At 47.1% G+C, this 20,888-nt stretch overlaps 1 protein-coding gene across 7 annotated transcripts in view; it reads left to right on the top strand.

Annotated features, from left to right (window-relative positions):
* Positions 1-20,888, top strand: part of ntng1a (netrin g1a) — a 101,976-nt gene that overhangs the window by 30,623 nt on the left and 50,465 nt on the right. For all 7 annotated transcript variants that reach the window (XM_048266108.1, XM_048266107.1, XM_048266105.1 and 4 more), the window contains exon 3: positions 16,528-17,171. In XM_048266108.1, the coding sequence (XP_048122065.1) occupies positions 16,528-17,171 (644 nt within the window). The remainder of the gene's footprint in view (positions 1-16,527; positions 17,172-20,888) is intronic.

The raw sequence follows: 20,888 nt of genomic DNA, 5'->3' as shown, positions 1-20,888 counted from the left end.
CCCCCATCATTTTTATTTTTATTTTTATTTTTTTTACAGAAAGGTGCCATTGTTTGGTCTGAATGACATGCATTTATGCATTGCCTGCCAGCAGTATTAAATTCAGCAGCTGATACAAGATTAAGGACAAGGACATGTACAGTGTCGTCAAACCAGAGCATTTTTCAGTCAACGCCTGCATGTATAATATAATACTAGAGCCTATCTGGCCCCCTCTGCTGCATCCATCTGTGCCTGTTCTGTGGCCGAGGGAGCAGTATGAATAAAGCACTGCTGAACAAGCACAGGGGACTTCACACAGGAAACATAAATTCCCCTGTACACAATCATTACATTAGATTGTATCAACATTATGGCAATACATTAGCTTTTATGATCCTTCAAAGTGCCACATTGGGGGTAGAAAGAAAAGCTACGTCTCCACTTCTAAATGCAAATCGTTCGGGCAAGATTAATCAGTCTAACGTCGGGATTGTCATCAGAGACAATGTTTAATCCTTTGACAGTGATGCGGTAGGTGAGGGAGAGGGGGGTATAAATAAACGAATAATCCATCGTCTGGACGAGTGACATCCGGCCTTCTGTCAGGGGCGATGACATGTAGCCGACCTGTGATTGGCCAGGTCATGCATCGGGGAGCTGAGTGTGTGTGTGTGTGTGTGTGGGGGGTTCAGAGAGGTGGCCAGGGGGGAGAGGGACACGCGGTTAACAATGGTCATGACCTTTCAACACGGAGCCTTCACCACTGACAGGGGAGCCAGGACCGAGTGACGCGGGCAAGAGGAGTGAAGTGGATAATGTCAGCATATGTGACGGAAGCGTGACCCTGCTTTCACTGGCCATTAGAGAGAGTGGAGGGAGGGAGACGGAGCTGGGGGGCAGCAGGAGTCAAAGGGAAAGGGAAGAGATAAACACATCCAACAAAGCATTTGATTGGGAAGATTATGCTTGATGGTAAACACACACAAACACGTGCACATGCACACCTCTGTGGTGGCACATGCGTACACACACACACACACACACACACACACACACACACACACACACAGTAGTAGTATAACATAGATCTATACAATACTCAGCTCTCCAAGCCTGTTTCTCTGTGTGTAGTTGAAGTCTGCCCGGCTGCTCTAGTCTCACCTTTCCCCCACTCTCTCATCCTCCTCTCTGTGTTAGTCTTTGCCTCCATTTTCATCTCTCGCTTTCTCTGTCTACATTTTTTCCCCTTTGCACTCTCTTTCTCTACACAGACACACACACACACACACACACACACCTGAACCTGTATTGTGGAGTGCAGTGTGCAGTGCAGTGTGCAGTGCTCCTCAGAAGAGACCGGATCTCATTGTTCTGACAATGCTGTTGTGCCAAATGGATGCTGCGCAAACAATATTGTGGACATGCTCTTTTATGAATAAAACAGGATGATGATGTGTTGCTGTTATCAGTTGGAGCGATCAAGCATTTAATGTGATCACATTTAAAGAAACGACATTTCAAGAGTATGGATCCACCTTCAAAACAGAGGCCATTTTGCTTGTCTTGACATGTTTGTTCATTCCGAAGTCGGAATCTTAGATTTGGCAAGAAAGGAATGTGTCTCACACTTCCACTCCCCATTGATTTACTTTGCTGCCCTTGATTGAGATATTGCAGTGCTGAGGGGTGCAACGCCTCTGTTGTATTCACAAGCCATATCTCCAGCTAGATGTTTCGCTAAGGGCTAAGATAATGGAGAACGAGTGCATTTAATTTAGATTAGAGCCGACTACTGCTGAATGAATAGCTTCATCATACTTTTATATTGCTCGTAGAAGTTGTAGGCCTAGTGCATGTTGGCTTTGCAAAAGCGAACTCATTAGCCACAAGCTGACACAGTCCTGTCCTGCTGGCAATATAATGGAAAAAAGTCCACTTCAGGTCCACTTAACAAAGTCATCTTAAACCCTTCTGCATTGTTTTTTTGTGACATCGTTATTCACAGCTTCTCTTGATTTCCAAAGATGCGAGTATCTGCATCCCAGGTGTGCAGTTAAGGTGTTTTTTAACACAACAATTCTGTTCTTTAACAACGCGCAGCGCTATGTGGAGGTGCCACCCAAACATGTGCCTTCCTGGGCTCGTTCCTGCGCTGTCAGCGTCCTGGGGATTTTTCTAGAAGGGAAAGCTGTGGTGCGTGTGCTGTGGTGGTGGTGGTGGTGGTGGTTGTGTGACAGGAAAAACAATTACCATTGTGTTATATTGTCTGTATGCAGCCAAGGGGTCTCTCTCTCTCTCTCTCTCTATTTTTCTCAGTGTCTCCTTTTCTGTGACGCTTTAAGCTAGTCAACCGTTACGGTTTGATTCAGCACCGACTGTGTTGGAGGGTGGAGAGACTAGTACCTATACATTTGTTTATTTTTAGTGGAAATGGCTTAAAAAACACTGTCTCAAGCGATTTGTGTAGCGTGGGCTGTTTCCTGCTTGCCCTGTTTCTACAAATATTCAGACTGCAGGCTTAATTATGTCAGTGAAACTGGTACTGTCTGTTTGTGTTTGTGTTTGTGTACATGTATATCAATGACATATAGCAAATAATCTTACGTGTAAAAATTAGCATACCTCTTTTATTTGTATGCATGAGTTGCAGTGTTTTCCTATTCTAGAAATGTGCTATTTTATACTTGCCAGATGTAGTCTTACTCCAAAACTCACTAGCGGTAGCGCCAAACTGGAGTTGCTAAAACAATGGAGAGTCCCTGCTCGCTTGGAGAGTGTTTATCCTTCTCTCTACCTCTCCACCAATTATCAGCCGTTTATTCAGTTCACTGGCGTCTGATTTAATTACATGTAGCGACTGCCATATTTCCATTAAAAATGGATGAGGGGAGGAGAGGTTGGCATGGGCGCATCAGTGCGCTGCCAAAGACGGCCTCCCAGCGACTCTGTCTCGAGTCCTGCTCGCCGCCGGCAGTCTAGAGGAGCGAATCGTTCCTCACGCCGGGCCGCCTCGGTGGAGTCCCCCCTCTTCTATGCTAACACTGATCAGATAAGGGAGTCTCTAGCTCTCGCTCTTCTCTTTTCTCCTTTTCCTTTCTTTCTATCTCTCTTTTATTCTGTTGCTCTTTGACTATATTTATCTGGCTTTTCTCTCTCTTACCCACTTTCTCTTTTGCAATCTCTTTTAGTATCTTCTCTCTCTCTCTCTCTCAGCCTCTCACTTTGTCTGTTTTTACCCTCTCTGAGGAATTGTGTGAAAATCAGCTGTTTTTATTTATATTTCCCCTGCCTTCAGCATGCATATGTAAGGCCAGGGAGACAGAGAGGGAGATAGAGAGGGAGGGAGAGGAGGAATCTGTGCTAGTGTTCAGGCACAGTCTACTTTAAGTATACTGTGTGTGTGTGTGTGTGTGTGTGTGTGTGTGTGTGTGTGTGTGTGTGTGAGTGAGTGAGTGAGTGAGTGCGTGCGTGCGTGCGTACATGTGTGTGTGTGTGTGTGTGTACGTGTGTGTGTGCGCGCGCGCGTGTGCGTGAACGCGTGCATGTGTCTGTGTGTCTGTTTGTAGACTGTGCTCTGAGTGAAGGCCAAGATGACCAGAGCTCCCATGAGGCGTTGAAGCTCGACCAGTTGGTTAGGGATGCCAAGCCAGCAGCAAAGTTTGCCAGGAGGATTCATTCCTGCAGCAGGCTGCAGGGGTGACGGGCTAAGCTTCAAACACCAGGGAGACTCAGACCCAGAGAAGGATTGATCCCTCCCTCACTGCCGCAAGCCATGCAGGAAACACAGGCCTGGCTGTTTCACACACATTATGATGCTTTATGACACTTAATTACAGATTACACCCATTGTCTATGACTCATGTCAGTACAGTGCTTCATATAGGCATTTTGTTGTAATTAATAGTCAGTTTAACTAATTACATGCATGTATAAACGAGGGCATTTTGACTTCTCGAAATTGTGACTTCTCGTTTGTAATTTGTCAGGTGTCTTTGCGGATCGGATTGCTCAGGTGAGACTAATTGGAGGCTGTATTCTCAGACCCGTTGTGTGCCTTGAGTCGTCTGTGCTGTTTGTAAGCAGGAGCCGAGTGGAAAGTAGGCCAAGCTTAGCGTGCGGGCTGCTGCTTCTGTGCGTACTGTGCTGGTGCGGCGAACGGATAAAAAAAAGGATTGGGTGTGTGTGTGTGGGGGGGGGGGGGGTGTATAGAGTGTGAGACGTTGTGTGTGCAAGGAGGCAACAGTGTCGGTGGTGGTGGTGGTGGCGGAGATGCTGCTGCTCCTGACACGAGACGTCAGATGCTGTCTGGGGCCTCCATGATTCCGTGTTCCCGCCCCAACAGCTGCAGTCGCGTCTTTAAAGAGATGAATGGCAAAGGTCCGGGGAACACACACACACACACACACACACACACACACATACATACATTAATTGTACATGTGCTCTGATGCATACATGTCATCTGATGCTCCGATGAGAGAGAGAGAGACAAAGGAAGGAGAAGGATGGAGAGAACAGAGAGCTAAGAAAAAGAGGGAAAGGAGGGGTGATGCATTGGGGGGGCAGCAGGCTCCTGAGACGCTACGGGGCCTGAAGAGGGAAAAGAGGGAGAGAGAGAGAGAGAGAGAGAATGTGTGAGCCCCTCCATCCTCCGTGTGTCTCGCAGCCTTCACCCGCCCGACGCTCTGCTCTTCGCTTCAGGCTTCAGTCATAGCTGTCAGCTCCATCGATCTCGGCCAGGAACGTGTCAGACGGCTCTAAAAGCAGCCTGGGTCGCCCGAGCGAGGGGCCTGCGCACCACGTCAGATGGAGATACAGAGGAGGAAAGAGGGAATAGTTTGACAATAAACACAAACTGGAAAGAGGAAGGGAAGAAAGAGAGAGAGAAGCGTGGGAGAAAAGAGAGAGTGAGAAAGATAAAGTGAGAGATTGCAGAGAAAAAGCTAAGAGATGTTAGGAGCAGCAGAGTTTTGAGTTATGACAGGTTAGCAGGAGGATGTTCAATAAAACATGGGGCTGCTATGAGTTTTTATTTTTGGGGGGGTTTGGGTTGCGGGACTTTTAATTTGATATTTATCAGGCGAGCGTCACACCAGAAAAGATCAGTGCAGATTTGATTTTCCTTTTAATAACCCATTTTGAGCTTCTTTTATTTTCAACTCCAAAAAAATCCCCATCCCACAAGACATCAGAGCGATTAAATGGCTCACGCCCAAACCATTTGTGGCTGCTGCGAAGAAGCCATCCGACAGACACTGTACCGCGCGGATCCTGACTGAATCAGAAGCACAGTATCTGCTATCGGCAGGGGGCCAGGCAGTCCTTTAACTGGGAATCGATAGCAGAACTTTCTGTGCCCATCCCGGCTCTGGCACTTTCCAACGTCAAAATCAAAAGCTCCGTCGCCTCCATGGCCACGAGGAACATGACTCAGTGGGTGGTGTGGCTCGCCAGCCGAGCGCCTCTCCCCTCCCCTTCTCTGTGTGATGCGGGCAAAAATATTGGGATTAAGAAGGGGCCATCCGCGTGTCACCAGCTTAATTCTTCAAAGGCTTTCTCAGTGGGTGTAGATAAAAAAAAAAATAGATGTAAATATATAAATAAATAAACAATAGATGGAATAAAAATAAGACCAATTTTGCCACACTTCAAGACAAATGCTCTTCAATTACCTTGATTTGAGACATTATCTTGAGATCCCATCTTGAGAGGGTGCTCCGTCCTTGTTCCTTCTAATCGCTCTGCTGGTTCGATACCACTTGAAAAAGCCTCAATTTCTCTTGCTGTCGTGCTTCCTATTCTGCTTCTTACCAGAACTCACAACATTCAGCATGAAGTCAGAATTTAGAGGTATTTTTTCTTGTGTGTATATGTGTGTGTGTCTGAATGAGTGTGTGTGTGGTCTCATTGGTTTAAATCCTGAGACTTAATTAGTGACTAATTCATCTTTTATTTGTCTCCGGAGTGGAGCTGATGAGAAAAGCGGCTCCCTGCCGCCCTGTTAGAGTTTCTTAATGGTGATTCGTCACAGGAAGTCAGGAGAGTCAGCTCGCGTGTCTCCAGAGTTTTGATTGTCTCTGCAGAGGGACAGCACCCTTCCCATGCAGCCGATGTTGGCCTCTGGAGTGCCCCCCTCAGGGACAGGGGTCACAGCCAGCTACTTTTTTAAGAACTTAGATTGGTCTTGGTACTTCTCTCCCTCTCTCTCTCTCTCTCTCTCTCTCTCTCTCTTCCCTCTCTCTCTCTTTCTCTCCAGTCACCATTCAATATTTAGCCCCTGCCTCTTTTCTGTTGAGCATTTGGACTGGGGAGAAGTGAGACAGTGCCTGTAGTTTTTTTGTCTTGGAGTTCTGTGTGTGTGTGTGTGTGTGTGTGTGTGTGTGTGTGTGTCCATGTGTCTGTGTATATGTGTGTGTGTGTCTGTGTGTGTGTGTGAGAGAGAGTGTGTGTGTGTCTCAGAGAGCAGAGAGGACCGTGCTCTGGAGTCTCTGGAGTTGTCTGTCAATCACATCTCACATTCAGTAGGAGAGAACGGGAGAATCCCTGGAGGGCTGCCTGCAGAGACCTTGGGCACCGCCGGTTCGGCTGCCAGCAGCTGAATTTAAAGTACACTGAAGCAACTAAATGTTCACACTGGGGATGCCTGCATTTACGGCCCTATTGATTTTAATCATCTTAAAACGCCTCTGCTTTAAAAAAAATAATATAATAAACGGGCAAAATAACAAGGCTGGAAAACGCTGAAGACATCTTGCGCCAGAAAATAGAAGTGTTGGAGAGAGGTGTTGGGGATGTGGTAGCGGCGCGGAGAAGACGACAGTTGATTGGATTTTTTTTCTCTCTCCAGAAGGCTTCGACATCTTTCCTCCGCTATCCACCACCACAGAAACAATCAGATGGACCAGGCATTTACCGTAGCCAGGACCGGACACCGAGGAATAATTTGCGACAGCGGTCATTAATTAGAATACAGCCTCCGTTTTGCTCGATGAATCCTAAATGAGGTTTGGCAACCTGACACGCGGTCGGTGATTTAAACATTGCCGTACTCCCCCTAGAGGCTTGCTGGCCTCTTATTTCTCTGTTTGAGAGGAGGTGCTGGACATCTCAAGGTCTTTACACAGAGGGACAATTTACAAGCTATGGAGAGAAAGAGAGAGAGAGGGAGAGAGAGAGAGAGAGAGAGGGAGAGAGAGGGAGAGAGAGAGAGAGGGAGAGAGAGAGAGAGGGAGGGAGAGAAGGAGAGATAGCTTGGGAGCTGCATATAACCATAATATGTGCAAAGTGACATATGACCATAATATGTATGTGAATATTCCCCGACAGCTGGTATGAAATTATTCCACATTAAACTGGAAGTAATCTATAGATATAGAGTGATATCACTTTGAGTCTTTAAGCATTTAAATGGAACACACAATATGTATGTAATTGGGCAGGTGTTCAGCTTAATGTCCATTATGAATACAACACACGGAGCTGTTTTAAATAGAGTATGTTCAGGGCCTACTTTGCATGGGACATCACATGTTTGGCCTTGTGGCTCAACTACAGGCTCTACATCAAATACGCACAATCTGAATTGTTCATAGGCATGATGCATCACCTGCTTGTGCTATTACTAGGTGTCTGTCGATCATGGACACTAGACCAGCTGGGAGCCTTAGGCCCGCCAGGCGCAGAGCCCACTCATGTTTGAGCATGTTTGAGGGACTGCTATCAAACCTTATTTTAAACCAGAGATCTGAACTACACACACAAAAAAGATCGCACTAGGGATATAGGCTTAGTGATTCATTTTCAAAAATGAGTAATAGGATTGCATTTTTGTAAAGCTTACTTTACTATAAGAAAAGTCTTTTGTTTTTCGGCGCGATTCATGTCATACACATGAAATGCCTCCCTGCACAGCATGCTGGTGCTGAGTCGGCCCTCAGAATAAAGCACATTTCTCCATGTTGGGAAACTCCTCGTGTCTCATGAGACTTGTCTCCTCATCTCACTTTGATTATCATTATTATTTCTCTGCCTTTGAGCTTTGCCTCTTTGAAAAACGATTAATGTTGATTTCATTGTGCCCCAACTGATTTTGTAGCGCTGCAATCAAGGCGCAGCGCAATAATAACAAAATGCGACAACATTTGCTCTGCTCAGAACAAAACGTTCTACTTCACTTGGTTCAGCTGCAAGGTTTGTTTTTCTTTTCCGTAGTGTGGGATGGATTAGAATAGAGAGCTGTGGAACTATGGAACTTAAGCCACATTCTGTGGAGCTAGAGTATGCTGAACACATTCCTAGTACATCCTCCTCCGTAGATGTGCTCACCCTCATGCATGTCTGAGCAGTGGCTCTAACCAATCTTATTGGATGCTAAGGTGACACGGCACGACACCTCACAAATCCGAATCCACACGGAATTGGCTCGGCGATATTTGAGTGAGATATGCTGCCAGGTCAAGGTGACAATGAGAAATGGTGGAGTGACTGGCTTGCAGTCTCTACCCCTCACCTCAAAAAGGCAGGGAGAGAGAGAGAGAGAGACAGAGAGAGGGGGGAGAGGAGAGGAAGTTTAGTCTGTCTGTCTGTCTCAGTATCAAATCGCAAGGGGATTTATTACTGAAAGGGCCATGTGAAAAAGTCCATTCTTCATGGGGTCGGCTGCCATAGAAACGGCTGGACTGCATAGTACAACTGACAGTGAGCGAGTAGTGTGTGATTTACACGTTTATATAACCACACCGGACTTCAGGTCAGACACTGGGCGAGCCAGTGAGTGAACAGAAAGGAAACAAGTGAGAAATGGGAAAAGTGGTAAACACACAAATATGATAGCACGGTAGCAATTAGTAACAGGCAATCAGTTGGTTGATTGATTGATTGATTCAATAATAGATGGATTGATTAATTGGTTTGGCAATCCATTGATGGCTTCTTTTTGTGAGATAATTGACTGAATTTGAATTCCCTGAAGTGGTAACACTTGGAAATGCACAGAGAGACACATCTGTGAACTGCTTGTGTTTGTATTTAATGATTGGACATTGGATCAGTGTGGAGGGCTGTTTATGGCCAACTTCAGGGTTTGCATTATTTTTAGTTGATGCATTTGTTGTTCGTTTTATTTTTCCTTCTGCATCCTTAAACCAACAGACCCAGTTTAAAGTCTTCAATGCAGTAAACCTACTTTGTAATGGTTCAGCGAGTGCCGCTAAAACAACCCTGTTTCCCCATCTGGTACATGGGATGAAAGATGAATTCTGCTCAAGGTCACGGAGGCAAGAATAGATTTCTGTGGCTGTTGTTGTTGCCCAGGCTGCTGACATAATGACTGTAGCCCAGAGTGGCTGCAGAGCTTAGAAGGGGGCGAATAGAAGGACCCTCACCTCAGGCTTAAGACGTCTGCGCTCTTGTTATTGTGAGAGGAGCCTGGGCAGGAAAAGAGGGGATTGAACCACTGACCTTGTTAGTGCTAACCAAGCATGCCTGCTACTCAGACCTCCTGGCTGGATACAAAAGGATCGCGCGGCTAATGCCTCGGCAATACGGGGCCTGTGTCCAACTCAGAACCTGTCCAGAGAAATGGCTTTGGCAAGCCAAGCGAGTTGTTACAAGGGGCTACAAGTTCAGACCCTGGCCTCAAAACGGGGCAGTGAATAGTAATACTAGCACACATGAGTCATGGTCATTTGGAGCTGGACACTGCACACATTGCATGGTGGAGGGGATGAAGGGACCACTGCTGTAATATCTGACTGGGCCCTTAAGGCTGTTTATTTATTTTTGTTCTATTCTATTCTTCCCTTTCTCAGAGGGTTGGAGTCCATCTTTTTCTTCTCCCTCCCATGTGACTATCTCTCTCAGAGGAGCTGGGGCTGAAGAGGTTAATTTACGAGCGAGCGTTTTGTTCTATTTTATTTTGTTTTGTTTTGTTTTGTTTCTAGTGGCTGTATAAACACGAGCTGCTGTTAGCTAAAACGCGTCATGTATAATTCACCATAGTGAGGCTCTTATACATAATTCAGCAGGCTTGTTGGTGTAATGATGTGTGATGATTAAGCGTGGTGAATAGGTATTAAAAAAACGTCGTACAGTGTCATAGTGAAATATACCGTCTCTCTCTCTCCAAGAGGAGATGGCCTCTTCACACTACCTCCAGGTCCTTTTTACAGTCAGTCTCTCGGGACTCCTCAGCAGCCAAGGGCCTCTGATGGGTGATGTGTTTGCTCTTGAGGTGTGTGTGTGTGTGTGTGTGTGTGTGTGTGTGCGAGTGTGCGGAGATGGTTTGTAGATTGTTTTTAAGCCTCATGAAGTCCACAAATCACAGCGCGCGGGCCTTACGAGCGTAACGCCTTTGGATTTACACAGCGTCTCGCCTCATAACCCTCCGCTGCTCCGCGCGGATCGGCCCCGGGCCCCGCACCGGCCCCACGCCGATCCGCTCATCCCGCCATAAGTGCCGCTAGATTGCTATCGAATTTCCCTGCCGCTGAACTCCTCTCGCGCACACACACACACATTTATTGACACACACTTACACATGCACACCTCTACATACACACGCACACACACACACACACAAACACAGTGTATTTCATCAGCCTCTGCTCTAAAGTGGCCGATTCGTCTTTCATCTGACACTCCTGAGGCAAGGGCCAGGCTTGTTATCGCCATGGAAACTAAGATAGGTGTTGGCCACGGTATTATAGGCAATGATGGCGTGATAGCAAGGAGAAAATCAGAGGGGATGAGTGAAGGATCTCACACCTCTCTCTCCCTTTCTCCCTCCCTCCATCCCTCACTCTCTCTCTCCATCTCTCCCTCTTTCTCTCTACTGCTTTTCTCCCTCTCTTGGCTTACTGGTGACCTTTGTGCGACCTTTGTTTTTTTTGTTTTTTTTTGAAAATGCAACAGTAATCCCTGGTCGCGCTTGGTGCGGGTGTCCATTACGCATTGTAATATGCACTCCATCATTGCAATATTCACGCAATAGCAAGGTTAAGTTGCCGAGTCATTGTCCACGAGAGCGATGGGGAAGAGGTCTCTCAACAGGTGTTAACAGGAAACAGACAGCCAGATTGGAAAAGGGGGGGCGGGGGGGTTGTAGGTGACAGGGGGGCCTAGGGCTGCAATCTCTCCTCCGTATGAGGGCTTACTCAAGCTGCAGCCATGGGGATAATCAGCAGAGAGGGAACAGAGGGGGGGGGACTTCTGTCACTCAGGTTATTATTATACCAGAAATGGACATGTATAATATGGGTGTCATCAGAAGAGGCACCCTGTTTGTTTTGCTATTAGGTGTGATGCTGGAGAGCTTGTGTGTGTGTGTGTGTGTGTGTGTGTGTGTGTGTGTGTGTTTGAGTGTTTGATTGAGAGAGGGAGTGTGTGTTTGTGTGAGTATGTTTGCGACTTTGTCCATGAGCGTACATGTAATCTCTGGGTGTCTGTCTGATTGTTTGTCTGTGAGGGAGAGAGAGAGAGAGAGAAAGAGAGAGAGTTTGTCAGTCCATGTGTGTGCGTGGGTGTGCATGTGTGTGTGTGTGTGTGTGCGCATGTCTGTCTGTGAATGTATTAGTCAGTGTGATGTGGAGACAGAGGCAGCTGAATCATTCAGTTCATGGCCAGCAGTGACCTCTGAGGCTGAGGCATTTGCATTTGAAACAGAACAGAACGCCGTCTCTCCACGCTCCTGCGAGGAACACTGAAAGCCATTACACCCGGGGATATTGGCATCACCACCGCCTGCCGATGCGCGCCGAGATAGCGTGTAATATTTTTCCATCTTGATGAAATTAAACGGATCAATTTCACTGCACCATGTCTTAGGGTAGGGAGACAGTTGGAGGAGGGAGAGAAAAAGAACTGACTGAATGTGGCGGAGAGAAATGCATTGTGGGTTTTTTTTTGTGGGTTTTTTTGTGCGATGATGTAAGGGTGAGCGGAGAGGAATTGAGGCTAACTAGACCTGGCCACTTTATTTGCACCTCTGCACCAGTTGGTTATGTTGTCAGTTCTGTGTGTGTGACGTTCAAGTGTGTGCAAGTGTGTTTGTCTGTGTATGTGATTGAAAGAGTGAGAGAGAGAGACAGAGAGAGAGAGAGAGAGAGAGAGAGGAGGAAGGATGGAGAGAGGGAGCAATCTGTGATCTGGGTTACAAGTCAGAAACATCTGTCACACAAAAGGATTTGTTTGATTGGTTGGGCCCATACATCAAGCACTGCTGTCAGCCGCCGGTAAATTTATACTCCCCCCAGTCGCATCCTCTATCAGCACTCACGTAATGTGGAGGCCCGGCTGTCAGTGGGGAAAGCCATATCTTATTCACTTTAAAGCTGGCCACGGCCAAAACAGCAGCCCAGGGCGAAGGGAAGGGCAATGCTGGCTACTCAATTATAGATGGATTCACTCATGACATGCGCAGGTTTTCTCTCTCTATCAATCTCATCTCTTCCCTTTCTCTTTCTCTCATTCTTTATGCTCCCTCTGTCTCTGTTCTCTCTCTCTCTCTTACTCTCTATCTATATCTCTCTCTCTCTCTCTCTTTCTCTCTCTCTCTCTCTCTCTCTCTCTTTCTCTCTCTCTGTGTTCCTGTCTCTTTACTCTCTGAGGTATTTTAGTGTCAACTTTTATCGCGACAATTTATTCAGGTTCAGGTTCAGTTCAGGATTCTATATCTGTGTCAGAGAAGTTTCCCAAAGCAGGAAAAAAAACAGCAACCTCATTTGGAGCAGAGATTTCTGCAGGGGTCAATGTGACAGAGCGGAGGATCTTTTTTTCGCGAACAGATGAAAGAAATAAACGGTGGTTTCAGGCCACATCAGACGCCTCCTTTCCTCTGGGTTAGGATTAGATGAATTGCATCATTAGTCGAGTGCCTCCTCGCCAAAGCTTTGTGTGGCCACGCATGAGAAGCGCACTTTGCATTGATCTGAAAAAAGAAACAGAACAAAAGCAAACACCATTTGTTAGTATGGGGGAAAACGAAGGGTGTGAGAGAGAGAGAGAGAGAGAGAGAGAAAGGGGGTGATGACGGCTGTGATTCATAAGGTGAGGTCTCCTCTCAGCCAGTGGGTGAAATTGCCCAGAACATTGTTAATGGCGATGACGAGGCCAGGATTACAGTGGCCTCCTGTAAAAAAAATAGCGTCAGGAGAAATATTCATCCTTCTTCCGCGGCCCTGCCGCACTCGGCCAGTGACACAGGTGATTGGATTAACCTAACATGTTTTTGGGAGGTGGGGTGGGGTGGGCAGTGATGTGGGGGGCGCAGAAATGTCATTAGCGTTAGTTTTCGTGAGAGCTATATGCACCAGTGGCTCCAGTCATCAGTAGTATGCATGGACACGTGACTCAGCTGACTCAACCCACCCACCCCCTCCACACACACACACACACACACACACACACACAGTTTTCCTGCAGTCTGCCAGTGGTGATCAGATTAGGATTAATAGAAACATGGCTGATAATTACGGCCCTGCTCCAGAGCCAGTGGCAATGTCAATTATTACAACGTGCTCTGAACCATTAATTCTCTAATAGAGCACTCAGCACCATAAAATAAAACAGAACTTGGCCATTGATTTTCTATGGCTCCATTCAGTAATGCTATCTCTCTCTACCCCCTCCCTTCCTCTGTCCATCTCACTCCCTCTCTCCGCTTGTCCACCTCCCTACCCTTGGCTTCTCTCTCTCTCCCTCTCTCTCTCAGTCTCCCTCTCTCTTTCTCTCTTACTCTCTCTCTCCCTCTATCTGCTTCTCCATCTCCCTTCCCCTGCCTTCTCGTCTCTCCCCCCTCTCTCTCCCTCTCTCCTCCTCTGCCTGCTTTGCGGTAGCTACAGAGCCTATTGATCACCATAAGGCAGTATTTTGTTGTTAAATGAGTACTGGAAGTGACTGTAATGAAAGGGTCTAACCCGGGCGTTAGTAGCTATCCCTGGCTGCCAGGTGCAACACAGCACATTTTTGCCTTCTGCCAAAGAAAATCAATAAGGATTCATCTTTGTCTGATTAAAAATGGCCGCTGTGAAATGTGTGGAGGGGCTATTTTGGAGCTTTTCTTCTAGGCTGTGCCAGATAAATAAGCTAAATCAAATCATGACCCTTATTAAAGATATTGCTTTAAATAAATCACTCGGTAGAGTATGTAACACACTGCACTGTCCCGTGCTTACTGCCTTACCATAATCTGACAATTATTTCCCTCTAAATTTAGCCATTAATTTGGCAATGACACTGTAGATACCTATAAGCTTCAGCAGTATAGCAGAATATTGAGACTGAAAACAGTGTCCTCCCTCCCTCCCTCCCTCCCTCCCCTCCCTTCTCTCTCTCTCTCCTCCCCATACCAGCCCATTCAGTCTCTCCCACCTCATTCCTTCTCACCTTTCCCTCCCTCTCCCCTCCTCTCTCACTCCCTCTGTCCAATTCCCTTCACAAATGTGTGGCCATTAGACACACATAGTCATTACTCCAATGCCCAAAAGCTAAAAGCAGCCCCCCGAGCAGCGGCAGCAGCAACAGCCGCAGCAGCCCCTGAACAGATGGGAGGTAATGGCAACACTGCCCTCTTGACTGTGACATCCAACAAGACCCGAGCCCAGCTCTGCTCTCTCTCTCTCTCTCTCTCTCTTTCTCTCTATCTCTCTCTCTCTCTCCTCTCTCTGCCAGATCCTCGATGCCACCCATCCCTGCCTGCCACCCCTACACACACACACACTGAATCACACACATACTGTACACACACACACACACACACACAGGACTCGCACCCTCGATGCCCTCCCTCGTCAGGTTCAGCGTGTCCGGCCCGGGAAGAGGGCTGTGGGGGATTGAGGGGGACAGGATATTAATGCCACTCTCCGAGAGTTAGAAGGCTAAGTGGCGGGCGGAGAGCAGCTTCGTTGTCACCTTGCCTTGGAGGACAGGAGAGAGAGACAGAGTGGAAAAAGTGAAAAAAAAAACCTTATTAACTGGGAAGGGCTTTTTTTCCTTCTTCTTTTCTTGTCTTATATCCTCAGCTTCTCTCGCTCTCTCTGTTTCTTTCTTTCTCTGTCACTGCTATTCTGTCAGGGCCCTGCTCTCTGTCTTTTCACCCCCCCACCCCCACACACACACACCTACACACACCTCTCTCTCTCTCTCTCTCTCTCTCTCTCTCTCTCCCTCTGTCTCTCTGCATCTCGGCACACTTCTCCAGCCTCCTTGATGCTGGTGCCACACGGAGAACCTGACATTTCCCACCTAATGAAGTGGCGGATTATCTTGTCCTGATAAATTGGAAGCTCGTACTTCTTGAAAGGTCCCTTGCAGGAGCGCTCGGTAAGGAGCAGATTAGAACATGCCGGCATCCAGCTCAGGGGATTGTAGAACACAGTGGCTCAATGATATGTGGCGGTTCAGATGCTACTGAAGGGGGTTTTCCCCGACCCTTTTTCACTTGCTATCTTTTTTTTTTTATTCAAGTGAAGACGGTCTATATTAGTCAGTGCTCCCGGGTCTTGGCACAGCACAGGGGTTTGTCAGTCAAGGTGCCTCTGTTAGACTGTTGTGTGTGTGTGTGTCCATGGGTGAGTGAGTGAGTTAGTGTGTGTGTGTGTGTGTGTGTGTGTGAGTGTGAGGATATGGGTGAGTGAGTGAGTGGGTGTGTGTGTGTGAGTGTGAGGATATGGGTGAGTGAGTGAGTTAGTGTGTGTGTGTGTGTGTGTGTGTGTGTGTGAGTGTGAGGATATGGGTGAGTGAGTGAGTGGGTGTGTGAGCGGCCCTTTGACTTTGAACCGCCGTTACCCTTATGTTTCTTAAGCCCCCACACCATTTGCCAGTGAATTAACACAAGCACACCTCTGGGCTTACGCCACACAGAGTCCCTTTACATAAAAGAGTCACTTCCTCCAAGAGCGCCCTCGACGGCTAGTCATCATCCGTCAGCCGCTCTGACCTTCAGATAATTCCCGCTCCTAATGAGCAGTTTCTTAGCACTCTTCGCAAGCGCTCCCGAGACTTTTCCCTCATTGACTTGTTTTTATAATTGCCGAGCGATATAACTTAAAAAAAGGCCCGCGCGCAGACTCTTCCATTAATCATGTGGCGGAATAGAATTTGCGACTTAAGTGCGAAGCCCCGGCTGACTTTCAGTTTTACAGTCTGTGCGAGGTGGGGGTTGGTGGGGAGGGGGGTGGCTAGGCTGTTACAATAAAAAATAGATGTGTCTCTTGGTGTGCTAGAGCTTCATCTCATCTGGATTCAGTGAGCGCCACAGCTGGATCTGGCGGTGGCTCCGACCACTACATCACTTACATGTAAAATGATCCCCCTCACATCACATAGGCCAAAGGGCTGCTTTACAATGCCGAGTCCTTGGATAGCAGTCTTTTAACCCTTGTGTGTGTGTGTGTGTGTGTGTGTGTGTGTGTGTGTGTGTGTGTGTGTGTGTGTGTGTTAAAAACTTGCAATGGGGAGTAAACAGTTGTCCTATTCTCATAGCTGGAGACAGGTGCAGACTTGAGCTCTTATTTACAGCCTCTGTCCCCCCCGTTGTGTCTCTGGCAGGAAAACCCCTACATGTGCAACAACGAGTGTGACGCCACCACGGAGGAGCTGGCCCACCCGCCCGAGCTGATGTTCGACGTGGAGGGCCGCAACCCCTCCACCTTCTGGCAGTCCACCTCCTGGCGCTTGTACCCCAAGAAGCTGCTGGTCAACATCACGCTGTCCTGGAACAAGACCATCGAGCTGACGGACGACATCATCATCACCTTCGAGTCGGGCCGCCCCGAGCAGATGATGCTGGAGAAGTCGCTGGACTACGGGCGCACCTGGCAGCCGTACCAGTTCTACGCCACCGACTGCCTGGAGGCGTTCACCATGGAGCCCAAGACCACGCTGGACATCTCCCAGACCACGCTGCTGGACATCATCTGCACCGAGGAGTACTCGCGCGGCTACGTGTGGAAGAACGACAAGACGGTGCGTTTCGAGATCAAGGACCGCTTCGCGCTGTTCGCCGGCCCGCGCCTCCACAACATGGCCTCGCTCTACGGCCAGCTGGACACCACCAAGAACCTGCGCGACTTCTTCACCGTCACCGACCTGCGCATCCGGCTGATGAGGCCCGCCACTGGCGCCACCATGGTGGACGAGAACAACCTGTCACGCTACTTCTACGCCATCTCCGACATCAAGGTTCACGGCAGGTAGGTCAAGTTTTGGTGCTACGGTCAGGATTAGAACGACCGACTGACTGACCCTGAGGAAGTTAAGCAGTCGACGCGTTACGGATACTGACATAACCGTGTGATACTAACATAACATTTCAGAGCAACTGAAGTGTGTGGCTATTCACAATTCTATAGCCTCCAACCATATCCATTGGGTGTGCAGCCGTTCTCTCTTTGTGCCATGGTTACGCTTACATGGTCACAGCACTGGTTGCAGAACCCAACCGAATGTGCCATATTCCGTTTTAAAAAGTTCCAATTTCAATTTTCAATACAAGGAATATGAGGAACAGATTGGTCAGTTGTATTACTATTTGTTTTTTTGGCTTTCGTGCAGGCGGGGATCAGTGTGAAAACCCAGAAGACTATTGTTTTTATTAATTTGTAAATGCACTTGGACGTGGCACGTATTTTCCACCCAGACACAGAGCTGGGCTTGCAGAGTGGAGATGTCTCTTGCATCTATTTCTCTTCTTTCAGTGACAACCACGTCCAATTTCCTGCTGCCTCACTTGGCTGAATGCTACTGTTCAATAAGATTTGTTGTCGAACAGTGGTCTGTGCTGTATACTGTCTTTAAAAAGGCATAAGACTACACACGCGCATGGGTTTTTATGTACTGTACAACTGGCACAAACATCTGTCATGATTTAAGACTAGCTGTGGCACAGCCAGAACTCTCAAATCTAACACACAAAATGAGATGTATTCAAAGGAGATGGATTTTCAAGCACAAACATTTATTTCATTATTTTTTTTATATAAAACAGTCCAGCTTTTGTTTTGACACTACAGCACAAAATAGAATAGAAATATTTCACCAATTATATATGAAATATGACAATAGCCAGCAGTTAATTGCCTCAGAGTTTTGCTCTTTTCTTAGTTTAATTCAGAAAGAGTGTGGGTCTCTGGTCCTTTTACGAGTTGATTGACAAAGACCGTTAACCACAGCAGTAGACAGCACAGGTCACAATAACAGATTTTAATTAAACATTTTGCTTCTTAGTGTCCCTGCAGACCTATAAATTGCAAGTCACTGTGTCCAATCTCGCCACACAAAACCCTCCTTATTTATATATTTACTGGCTTATTTATTTATTTGTTGTCATGATGTCTTTGAGATTGCTCTTCAGTCGATGCTATTGAGGGCATCATTTTACAGTGTCTGACTTTCAATTAACCAAACGCGCTGGAAGAAGGAGTCAGGAAATGAATGCGTAATTGTCTCTATTTTACATGCTGGATGATCACAGCACAATAGAGGATGGAACCCTGGTTTTTTTTTCCTTCTCTAGGCGTAATTGTCTCCCACCTCCACTTGTACTGCTGTTAATGCACTGATAGATCAGCCCCTTGTCCAGGGAAACTCCTTCTGTTCCTCGAGTGCGTAATTGAGCTTAAATGACAAGCGGAGTTTAGACAGCGGGGGGGGGGGGGGGTGGGAATTAGAGATTATTGTCTATCTCTTTGAGCTCTGAAACTCAGAGGAAGGGAGAGAGAGCGGAGTTGTAAGTGCTCTGTGGGAACACGGACAGAAGCAGGCATGGCGGTAGATGCCATATTGTGCAGAAGCAGGCATAGCGATAGATGCCATGTGCAGAGAGAAGCAGGCATGGCGAGTAGATGCCATATTGCAGAGAGAAGCAGGCATGATAGATGCCATGTGCAGAAGAAGCAGGCATGGCGAGTAGATGCCATATTGCAGAGAGAAGCAGGCATGGCGAGTAGATGCCATATTGCAGAGAGAAGCAGGCATGGCGAGTAGATGCCATATTGCGGAGAAAAGAAACAGGCATGCGAGGTAGATGCCATATTGCAGAAAATAAGCAGGCATGGCGATAGATGCCATATTGCGGGAAGAAAAAGCAAGCCCGGCGCCGGACGGATGTCTGGGCACAGTAGGAAGGCCAAGCATTGACAGTCAATAACAGATTGGATGTTTGAATGACTAATTATGGTGTGTGTTTTTGTTGGTGTGTGTGTGTGTGTGTGTGTGTGTGTGTGTTTTTAATTGTGTGTTTGTGTGTTCTAGAATGCTTGTGTGTGTGTGTGTGTGTGTTTGTGTATGTGTGTGTGTTTGTCTGTGTGTGTGTGTGTGTGTGTGTGTGTGTGTGTGTGTGTGTGTGTGTGTGTGTGTGTGTGTGCATGTGTATGAATATATATGTGTGCATGTGTGTGTGTGTGTGTGTGTGTGTGTGTGTGTGTGTGTTATGTGTTGAATACCGAACACAGGCTTGTGCATCAGTGCTGCCAAGCGTGGTGATAAAATATGGGATTTTCCATGACAGCATCACTGAACATTTACATTCATAAATTTCATGTCACAGTCAAAATGATCCCTCCACTGGGGATCGGTGATTTCGCAGATTAGTGGACACTTTTTTCACACAGACTCTTTCCCTCCGTCTTCCTCTTCTGAGCACGCCGTCCCATGGGCCTCCCTCTGCTCCCTGCTCCTCTGTTCATTGTTCACTTCTGCTGTTAATGTTATTCTTCCCACACAGAGTTTTGCTGTCACCTATCCCCCCATGGCGAATCAGTGTTTGGTCTCTCTCTTCTCCTGTGCAGTGTACACAACCTCATAAGCTCCTTAACCCTGAAATACAATTCTGCCAGACAGTGCGTGAGAGACTCAGGCTCGGCAGGATGGATGGAGTCTGGGTGCTCAGAATCCAGTATAATTCACTGGACCTTCTCTTTCTCTCTCTCTCTCTCTCTTTCTCTCTCTCTCTCATCTCCCTCTCTCTCTTCTCTCTCTGTCTCTGTCCCCTCATCTCTCTCTCTCTTTCTCTCTCTCTGTCCCCTCATCTCTCTTTTTCTTTCTCTCTCTCTCTCTCTCTCATCTCCCTCTCTCTCTTCTCTCTCTGTCTCTGTTCCCTCATCTCATCTCTCTCTTTCTCTCTCTCTCTCTGTCCCCTCATCTCTTTTTCTTTCTCTCTCTCTCTCTCTCTCTCTCTCTCTCTCTCACACACACAAACATTTTCTCCCTCGCTTTTTTTATTTTTTAATTTCCTCATTTCCTCTTGTCTTTCTCAGATTTCTCTCTCTGCATTTATTCCTCAGTCTCTCACTGCTCATGACTCCTGTGTCTCGTTGGAAGGCTGATTTGCGGGTGCTCCGAGACGGGATTCGCTTTACGCAAACATGAAACAAAAGGAAGGCTCTATTGGCTATATAACGCAGCCCGCAAACTAGGTCAGTGTCGAGGGAGAGTGAGGAGTAAAGGTTGAAAAGTAGACCTCGGGTCTGCACCGTGTTTGTATGCAGACCACAAGCTGCATACTGAAAGTTGTTGTCTGCGAGAGGCAGTGAATTATTAATGATTACATTGCAGTCCATCAAGGATGGGGACACAATCAAAGGGACTGGGAAGTTAATGCTAAAATATATATATATGCCGTGTTTGTTTGTAATCGTGGGGAAAGCAATTGTTTTAATTTGGCGTCTGTTGCTTTGCATTGTGGGAAACTGAGGAACGGGGAAAAGGGGAAGAATGAGACTTAGAGAATTGAAAGACTGGAGGCGAAAAGAGTGAGAGTGAGAAAGAAAGAGAAAACCTTGGAGGAGAGCACATTTTCTAACAAGTAGTGATCGATCCCATTTACTCCCCCTACCTCTCTCTCTCTCTCTCCCTCTCTCTTTCTCTATCTCTCTCTCTCTCCCTCTCTCTATCCTCATCTTTCTCTCTCC

This window comes from Alosa alosa, chromosome 16, assembly GCF_017589495.1.
Source record: "Alosa alosa isolate M-15738 ecotype Scorff River chromosome 16, AALO_Geno_1.1, whole genome shotgun sequence".
NCBI classification, from domain to species: Eukaryota; Metazoa; Chordata; class Actinopteri; order Clupeiformes; family Clupeidae; genus Alosa; species Alosa alosa.
This window is presented reverse-complemented; position numbering and strand designations above follow the sequence as displayed.